The sequence below is a fragment of the Ananas comosus genome, linkage group 11 (assembly GCF_001540865.1).
Source record: "Ananas comosus cultivar F153 linkage group 11, ASM154086v1, whole genome shotgun sequence".
Taxonomy (NCBI): domain Eukaryota; kingdom Viridiplantae; phylum Streptophyta; class Magnoliopsida; order Poales; family Bromeliaceae; genus Ananas; species Ananas comosus.
Window position 1 is genome coordinate 2,150,072 of NC_033631.1, and position 10,007 is coordinate 2,160,078.

General features: G+C 37.9%; 1 protein-coding gene across 5 annotated transcripts; it reads left to right on the plus strand.

Moving 5' to 3' along the window:
• LOC109717084 (UPF0481 protein At3g47200-like) lies at positions 1,901-8,107 on the plus strand. 5 transcript variants are annotated; one of them, XM_020242754.1, is made up of 4 exons: positions 1,901-2,126; positions 2,234-2,391; positions 5,288-7,025; positions 7,740-8,107. In XM_020242754.1, exon 3 carries the CDS (start codon positions 5,296-5,298, stop codon positions 6,910-6,912), a length of 1,617 nt encoding a protein of 538 aa, XP_020098343.1. In that variant the 5' UTR covers positions 1,901-2,126; positions 2,234-2,391; positions 5,288-5,295; the 3' UTR covers positions 6,913-7,025; positions 7,740-8,107. The 5 variants fall into 5 exon arrangements, with proteins under 5 accessions (XP_020098343.1, XP_020098344.1, XP_020098342.1 ...); XM_020242755.1 differs by having other exon boundaries at positions 2,258-2,391; XM_020242753.1 differs by lacking the exon at positions 2,234-2,391 and adding an exon at positions 7,133-7,281.

The window sequence follows — 10,007 nt, forward strand, 5'->3', positions numbered from 1 at the left end:
TCACTAGAAAGGCCGAAAAAGAGGAAAGAAGAAGAAAGAAATTAATGGTGCAACACAAATATAAATATACTAAGGAACGAGTAAGAAGAATACAAAAAAGAAAGATAACAAGAAGAAGAAGAAGAAGAAGGAGGAAAAAAAATGCAACAAAAACAACAAGTAGAAGAAGGAGAGTGATTACACTAATTAGCCCTCGTGGTGCACTATTTAACCAAAATATTGCATCATGAGAATATTTATTGCGAGTTCGGCTATGGTGCTTTTAAAAGCACCAAGCATTTGGTGCCTGCAAGTTTTTCACCATTAGATCTATCCCTTTGACCAATTTTAATTCTTAGATCATATTATTCCACCAACTACCCACTCAACCCAAAGGGCCTATTTATTGCACTATTTAGAAAGATAATATACTATTTTTGGCTAAATTATAGAAAACTCTTTGTTAAAATCTCTTTTTTTGTTTTCTCCCTTGTCATTTAAGAACATACATTTTGCTTTTTTAAAAAATAAAAAATGTTCATAGAGGGTACGGTATTATAACTATATTGACAAAAATGACCAAAATGTCCTCTCCATACTTGTCTCCTTCCCAACCCTCCTTCATCTGTGGTCTCTCCACTTCCGTCCTTTGTGACTCCCACGACCCCAACTCGCTCTCCTCTGCTGCCTCACCCTCGCTCTCCTTCATTTGGTGACGGTGGGAAGAGGTTGGGGTGGGCGCGGATAGAGAGTGGGCGAGGGTGAGACGGTGAAGGATGCGAGTGTATGGGTGTGGGCGTGAACGAAGGGATGAGCGAGGTGAGGCGGCACGGCCGACGACGTCGTCGGTGAGGGGAGGGACGCGGCGCTGCTGAGAAGTGGTAGAAGGGTATATTGGGTATAAAAAAAAATATAATATTAGGATATAGACGAAACACTAACGGCGGGATCCGAAGCGAATATTTTTTATTTTTTAAAAGGGCAAAGTGTAGGTTTTTAAATGACAGGGAGCAAAAGTAAAAAAAAAAATTTTGTCGAAGGAATTTTCTATAATTTAGCTTCTCTCTTTTTTTTTTTTTTTTTTTTTTTTTTTTTTTTTTAATGTTTGTCCAATTTTTAAGCCGGTCAGTTTTTGAAATGATCTCAAACAAGAAACGATGAGGCACGCTCATAGAAATGCGTAGTTCTGTAGGTCCCGTTAAAAAATGGTACCATACGCGAGACATCGGAATATACAAATAGACGGTGCAATCTTCTCACATATAATTTTATACATATTCTTGGTGTAAGAGGTATTTTGGTCAAATTTTTGAAAATTTAGATTGATTCATGTATATAAAATTGCAAAATTAGCAATTTTTTAATTAAAAAAATAGTATATAAATAACTGTGGAGAGACGTCTGTGATAGGGGTGGAAACGAGCCGAACACGAGCTGGCTCGTTAAAGTATCGAGCCGAAAAATTCAGCTCGTGTTCGACTCGTTTATTAACGAGTTGAACATGAGTTGGCTCACGAGCTGACCAACGAACAATAAATTACAAAAGATTAGATTAAATATATATATAAAATAAATTTATAAAATTTTATTCATTAGACTTTGATCTAATAGTTGAAATTTTACAAATAAATGTGTCTTTTTATAATTAAGCTTGTATTTATATTTTTATTTTACTAAAAATTAAATAATAAAAATATATATTATATATAATTATTTATTTATATATAAAAATATAAATTAAATAAATTATATAAATATAAAATATATGTATTCGAGCGGTTATCGAGCCGAGCACGAGCGAGGTGACCCAGCTCGTGTTCAGCTCGTGTTTGACTCCTTTACTAAACGAGTCCCGAACTCATTTCGAGCTGAACACAAATCGGCTCGGGAACACCGAGCTGGATTGCGGCTCCTAGTATGTGATATTTTGTTAAGGTTTTGGGAGGGACGTCTGACGATGCCCTCGAAGAAAATAACTATCGGCTGACGGCACAATGGCCTGACGGCCGCGCTCCGTGCTCACCTTCAAAGCCGCCAGCGGTCTCCGAAGATACCATCTGCCATTTTATCGGCGGCCTTGTCCTGCCAAATTTCGACATTGCATCTCCGCTGCCGCATTTGCTCTGTTCTCCCCCTTCTTTGAGAAGGTACGGCATTTTTTCTGATTTTTTGGGGAGAATTTTGCTCAGAAGCGAAATTAATTTGTTCCTGTTCTGTTAGTTAAATTCAGCGTGCCCAAATTTGTTCGTAACAGGTTGAGGAAATTTGAATCATGCAGATGATTTGCTGATGCAAACATCTTTGCTTCCTATCAGATTGTTAGCAGCAAGGATTGAAGTATCCATCGGCACAGAGCACGATGCAGTTTCAGCGCTGATGACACAGTTTAAAACTTATTTTTTCTTTAAATTAGTAAGTAATAATTTTCTCAAAAAAGTTCAAAAGGTTTGATAAAGATACATAATAAGCGATTAGAATATTTTGTTATTAAAAAAAATAAATATTTTATGCAATTATGCGTGGCACGCATATATTTTTTGTGAGTGACCGGCATGCAGAGGCACAGCTTGACACGCATCGTGCCGTACTGTGTCAGTAAATTTTCGGCACGATCCCGTGTCACGACACTTAAATCTTTAGTTTAGCGGATATCAAAGAGGAATTAATGAAAGTGGGTTTTGTTGCTTGTTATTCATTATAACTTTTCAACTTAGTATATGCAAAGAATAATATATCATTCACTATAATAGCAATTTAAGATTTTTTTTTTCTTTTTCAAATATAATTTAAATTACTGTTAAAAATCAATATTTCTTCATATGGATCCATCAACCAGTGACTCTTAAGGGCAATTTGGTTCATGATTGAAATGGGAATGGAAAATGGAATCAGATTGCACTGGAATGGGAAATGGAATGTTGAATCATCCAAATATGTTTGGTTCATTATTGGAATGAAAATTGAAATGAACATTTAGGATTTTGAGAGAGTGTTTTGGTTACAAGACAGGAGAGTGATGAAGGGAGAGGAGGGGAAGGTGTTTGTTTGAGAAGGTTTTGAGCAGTTTACTTTCGAATGGTTCAATCCGCGATTCAAAACCGGATTGGGCCATAAATGGATTAGGCCATTCCTATTCCAGAGTAGAATAGGAATTGGAATCCAATTCCTGTAAACCAAACAATAACTATCGGAATCAATGAATTCCATTCCGATTCCATAGTCTAAACTGCGTGAACCAAACAAGCCCCAACTGTCTCCCTAGTCATCTCTGGTAAAGTTATTTCTTTCTGAAAATATATGGAGTGTGTGGGAGATACTAGGCTTTCTGTATAGCTAGTATCAATGATATTCCTGGATCATTGCTTGCAGAGAAACAATTTTGTCCCTAGGACAATGCAATTTGTGTGCCTCCGACTTAGGGTTTATCGCTACAACTTTTTCTTTCGCTACTTTATAACTTCAACTTTATTCTTGGCTGTCATATGTTAATTTTATACTAATAAGGAAATTAACCCTAATTTCATTGTAGTCCATCGAAAATTCTTTGAATTTGCCAGTAAATTTATAATCAAACGATTTAGCATAGAACTCAAATTCTATTTTAGATGCAGACTAAGCTTGGTGATAGACAAGACCCGTGATTTGTCAATTGATTGGCTCTCTATAAAGAACACTATTTGTTGTTCAAGGTACCTTATTTGTGCCTTTCTTGATGTATGGTAGATTGATTCACCTTTAATATTCAATAAATGCAACTGAGTCAGAAGAGAATGTTTTCCTATAGTATTTCTGATGCTAAATAGTAAGTTAATTCTCTATTTACTTTCGATTTTATTTTTATTGCCATTTGTTTATTCTTATTCAGAAATCATAGGTAAATGAAAAGTGAAAATATTATATGAAAACTTATGTTGTGGATGATGTAGCATTGGACGATTAGTCCATTCTGATAAAATTTTACCACTGTCTGTAGAGTAATAGGAAGTTTCATCTCAATAAATTGAGCATGATTCTTTAGCCATCTCAAATTCCATATGGGAGCGGCAAATATGATTTTTGTAGTTTTTCTTGTCGACAGCACTAGTTCTCTCTTATATATTGGACGTTAGTAATCAACAAGGATTTTACTGCCGTGTGTCACGCCCCTACGCAGATATAACAAGCCGATGAGAGCAAGTTGCATCGATCAATGAACGAAAAAGGGTAGTAACAACAAGGTATTAGTAGAAGAAACTGCATGTGAGCATGTAAAAGAAACAACAGTCTTGCACTATAGCATGATAGTAGACTATGTCTGATGAACTGCAACCAATGTATGACTAAGCATCAACCACATCTTGACCCAATCTACGATGTAATTTTTCAGTCCTAGGGAGGCCATAACTTTTCAGTTCCCGACTGCTTATTCTCTGGCAAAGCCTTAACTTCTCAGTCTCTGACAAGGTCCTAACATTTTAGTCCCAAGTTACTATTCCGGAAGAACTCATCCTATTACGAGGTTGATCGGATCACCGTGGTGGTGACATGGGAGCAAAGCATCATGTCATTATGCTCTATGATCAACAATATCGGTAGCAGTAGGGGATGTCCAACATCTTAACTACAACAACAACAGCAACAACGGTAGCCGCTTTGGCTAATACATGAATCACTGTACTAACCCATAGTGTCATCATGAATGTGTGCAGGTTTAGCTAGCATGCTTTCAATGACAAGTAAGGCTACAACATAGATATGCGGGTGAGTATGCTATAAGCAAATAAATAGGTATATCATGACAGTAAACAGGGAAGTGAAGCAAAAATACAATAAACAAGTATTCATGTCCTCCTCAACCAAAATATAATGCCAAACTACTACATGGATGCCATGAACCAACAATAGCGAGAGAAGTGTTGAGAGAATAGAGCCAATTCACCAGGGTTTCTCTAAACTTCTGATTGAGCACTCACCTAGTTTAGTTTGCTTGGCGACTAGGATGCGTTTCTAGCTCCTTGATTGTTGCTCGGACCTAAAGAGGAGATAAACACATCATACAACGCACTAGGGTTCCACTTGCAACCAAGAAACCATGAAGGAACTCAAATTTGGTAAGGTTCTGGAACTTGAGGTTGAGGTTTCAGAACCAACACTGGGTTCCGGAATCTATTGCCAAGTTCCACAGAACACGAGCCTGCTTCCAGCCTTCCACTGTCCTTGTCCATTGAACTAGTTTAATTGTTTTAAGTTTCCGTTTTTATTTTTTTTCAGTGCACGTAATTTTCCTGTGAAAATTGCAATGAGACTAATTAATCTTCTTCCTCGACAGAAGCAAGGATGATTGAAAGTGAAAGCAGTAGTTCTGATTCTGCGGACCTGGAGGAACCTGCCAGTTCCATGACTAGGGAATTAAACAATTACCAGTTGCTACGAGTTACCCATGAGAAAGGAACAAAATTATGCTTGATCAGTAAAGTCCCACAACACATCTATGAGTTCAATTCAAATGCTTTCAAGCCAATCGTAATGGCCATCGGTCCTTACCACCACGGGACTCGAGAACTTCTAACTATGGAGAAGGTTAAGTGGAACTGTCTGAGTTATGTCCTCGGATTGAATCGTGAAAGAGATTTAGAGAACTACGTTACGGCAGTTGAGGAACTCGCGTTACAAGTAAGAAACTGTTACTCTGGGGAAATTACCATAGAAAATAACAAGTTTGTACAAATGCTCTTGCTCGACGGATGCTTCATACTCGTGGCTCTTTGTGCGACTGACGGAATTGCAGCATCCTTACCAGAAGTATATGATGGGAATGCTGATTGTCAGGAAATAACAGCCGAATATGGAATAGGACGAGACGGTGAGCCGAGGAGCATGAAGAACAAGATTGTAATGAGTGACTCCACCACGGAGAAATCAATGCTTGAGGTGGAACCAAGCCGGGTGGATAGTCAATACAGAATCAGGAACTGTGGAATTGACATTGAGTATGGCCAAAATTATAGTTCTGATCAGATGGGACTCTGGTACACAAATTTTCTCGCACACGACCTGCTCCTGCTTGAGAACCAAATACCTTTTATTCTTGTAAAGAGAATTTATGAGCTAGTTTTAGGTAACAACGTGGTGATTCCCTCACTTACGGATAAAATTGCCGGATTCATAGAAGACATTCTTATTCACTACCCAAAATCCATTCTAGAATCAGACAGGCCGAAAGATTTTAACCATCTGCTCCACTTGTGCCATATGTATTTCAAGCCTTGTCGGGGGACGGAGGGCGACAGTCATCAACATCAGGCAAAGCCTCGATTCTTTCACCGTTTTCTTCATTTAGATCACAAATATTTTGAAGTCGATTGCTTACCAGCTGGTCAGCTAAGACGTTGGCGACGGGCAGTGCATTACCATGAAGCAGGAGTTGTATTTACGAGAAAAGAGCTCGACAAAGAGCATCCCCATTCGCTTTTGGATATAAGATTCAGTAATGGTGTGGTGGAAATTCCGTGTTTGCTTATTGATGAGAACACTGATTCTCTTTTCAGGAATCTAATCGCATTTGAGCAAACATGTCCTCAATTTGGGAACAACTTCACTGCATATATTTTTTTCATGTCTCAGCTCATCAGCATGCCAGCTGATGCCACTCTACTTGTTCAGAGAGGAATAGTTGTGCACCAATTGCATAGGGACGAAGATGTGTCGACTCTTTTCACAAAGCTCAATAAAGATGTTGTGTTCGATTTCAATGGTGACTATTACCTAAAGTTGATGTCTAGCGCGTTGGAAGCGCACTACCAAAGTCGTCTGAATCGGTGGGTGGCGTGGTTGCGGAACAACCACTGCAGCAATCCATGGTTGGGCTTAGGAGTTCTTGCGGCGACTGTCGTGCTTTTCTGCACTCTAGTGCAGACGCTGATTGCCGTCTTGTCCTACATAAACCCGCCATGATCACGTCAGCAGAACGCTCGACCAACAGCTCAAATTCATATGCCGGTCTGCCGTAAAAATGGCCGACTGCTTTGAAGCTGTCCCTATGTCGGTTTTTGCCCGTTTTCACAGAGGTATATTTGGTCCTCCATGCATTTCCTTTTAACTGTATATTTTTGCCTTTGGATTGTCTGATGCAGTATTAATTATGCATACCTGTCTTTCTTGTATGACGTTGTAGGTATTTCATAAAAATGCACAGATCTTATCCGAAGCGAGGATTTAAGTGCGCATTGGCACGGGCCGTATCCATTGTGCCATATCATACCAGCAAGATATTGGCAGGATACAGTCTCAGTGCTGATGATATAGCTCAAAATTCTCTTTTCGGTACGACCCTGTGCCACGACAATGAAATCCTTGATGTGAAACATACTGCATATTGAAATAAATATCTGCACTTTAAAATTTTTTATTGTACAAACAAACCTTAATAGTGTTTTTGAAGTTGGTACCTATTTTACTACCTAATCTTATCGCTATCTGTAGTATTCGATAAATTATTCTATAAGTAACAGGATATTGTGTTACCTGACGAAATATATATTTTTATAATGTTTACACATACTCTATGGTGAGATTAGGTAATAAAGTAAAAATTCCTCAAAAGTTTAGGTATCAATTTCAAAAGCTTTGAAATTATTTCGTTTGTCGGGTTTAAGATTCGTAAATATGTATATCACATTTGATGTCAATCAGTTGACTGTTGATGCAAAGAAACAATCGAGACCGTTGAAATGTAGAGTAAATGTTCATAATACTAACTCTTTTTTTTTTTTTTTTCCTAGGGCTCATGGGTCACTGTGTTCAAGTCATATCCTGTTTTATGTCTCAGCAGAAGCAATTGGGATCGCCACAATGTGGAACAAAATGATTATGATCTAAGTTTCTCTATAATCGATGAGTCGCTGTGTTTGAGTCATTTACTTTGTGTTATGTCTAATGTATTACATACGTGGCTATAATTCTCGTATGTCTGTGTCGGACTCATGTCCGACGTGGATGCACCATGAACGCTTATTCGAGGTGGGTGCGTCCATGGTGCATCCCCCCAAAAAATATTTTATTTTAATTTTTTTTCTATGCATATATAATGTGAGAATATAAATATTTTGGCTTTTGATGAATGAATATAATGTCTGTTTGAACGATTAAATTATGCATGGTGGAGATATTTTTTTTTGAACTATATGAACTATTATGAATAATATAACAGTGTATAGCAAGATTAATATTTTATATGTAATAAGTATATGTTATTGTATAAATAATATTATATTTTGTTAGTAGTGCTCATATCTTGTCTGTATCCTTTTTTTTTTATTTAAACTTGTCGAATAGTAATGTTCGAGTTGTGTCGTGTATCGTGTTCGTGTCTGCGACACCTAAATTATGCCTGTGTAACCTAGCTTTAGATTTTTTTTTTTGATTTAAGTTATTTCCATAAATTAAATTGAGGGTGATTTTGTAACTTTTTGGGTCGATGGAGTTGCAGATATTGCTTACTATTAATGAGTTTTAGTTAATTAAGCTGTTAATTTTAAATAATTGATTATATTATAACATTTGTAACCGAATATTTTGTGAAATTTCATATAGATTTTTAATTCTCATATTTTAGAGTATGATGTGTAAGGTAAATTAATTACTAATTACTTTACAGTTTGGTTTGAAAAATAGTCTGGCTACTATATACTCCTTATGAGTATAAAGTTTTTTGTACTCATAAATTTTCGATCGTTAGATTTATCTCTTTGACTATTCTCATCCCTTTGATCATATTATTCGACCAACTACCTACTAAATCTTAGGGGATCACTATCATCCTAATCGGAGACTACTATCATTCTAGCCACATCTCTTCATCCAATGACCGAAAACTTTACAAAGGATTTTATACTCATAATGCAACATCAGTAGTAATCTCATTTATAAATCCAAGTTAGCTGGATGTATCAAAATAACATACAATGTTACATAACGCGACCCAAACGGGCCCTATGAGTATAGAACTCTTTGTACTATAAAATTTTTGGTTGTTAGATCTATCCATTTGACCATTTTCATCCATTAGATCATACTATTCGACCAACCACCTACTCAACCTTAGGAAATCACTATCATCCTAACCACACATCTTTTCATCCAACGATCAAAAACTTATGAGTACAAAGAACCCTATACTCATAAGAATTGTGACGCCCTAACTTCCGAGGGGGTTACCCATCCGAGGACTATTCCCGTCCTAGCATGCTTAGCTCTCTTAACCTCTTGGGCCCAGCCATCACCCAAAATGCTTAAGCTGGGTTAAGAGTTTAGTCCAATTATATCATATATATATATATAGGACTAACTGGGGTCTCACAATCTCCTCATCTTTAAGCCTTGACGTGTTAGTTAGGCTCAGATTCATAAGTACCAAGCGATGTGAGACTCTTTTTTCTAGCCATAACCGACTTCGTGGGTGGGCACGCTTCACCCACAATAGTCAACAGCATGAGAGCCTCGCTTTTCCCGCTATATAATTCTCGCTCAGCCAAGACTCATCTCACACTTCAAGCTGGTAATTAGCTCTTATACCAACTGTGACGCCTTAACTTCCCAGAGGGTCACCCATGACCCCCAAGGACTACTCCCATCCTAATATGCTTAACTCTCTTAACCTCTTAGGTTTAGCCACCACCCAAAATGCTTAAGTCGGATTAAGAGTTTTAAGCGTGCTAGGATGGGAGTAGTCCTTGGATGGGTGACCCTTTGGGAAGTTAGGGCGTCACAGTTGGTATCAGAGCCAAGTACCAGAGCCGAAAGTGTGAGATGAGTCTCAGCTGAGCCGGGATTATACAGTGGGGAGAGCGAGGCTCTCATATTGTTGACTGTTGTGGGTGGAGCGCGGTTACCCTATAAAGTCGGTTATGGCTAGCGACACGAGTCTTACATTGCCTGGTACTTGTGAGTCTGAACTTGACGAGGACGTCAGGACTTAAAGGGGGGGAGATTGTGAGACCCCAGGTAGGCCACCTTATTTTTTCTTCCTCTCAAAAGAGTCATTTCTTATA

Bases quoted from the DNA above. Each gene is read 5' to 3' on its own strand.
- LOC109717084 (XM_020242754.1), top strand. From the start codon at position 5,296: ATGATTGAAAGTGAAAGCAGTAGTTCTGATTCTGCGGACCTGGAGGAA.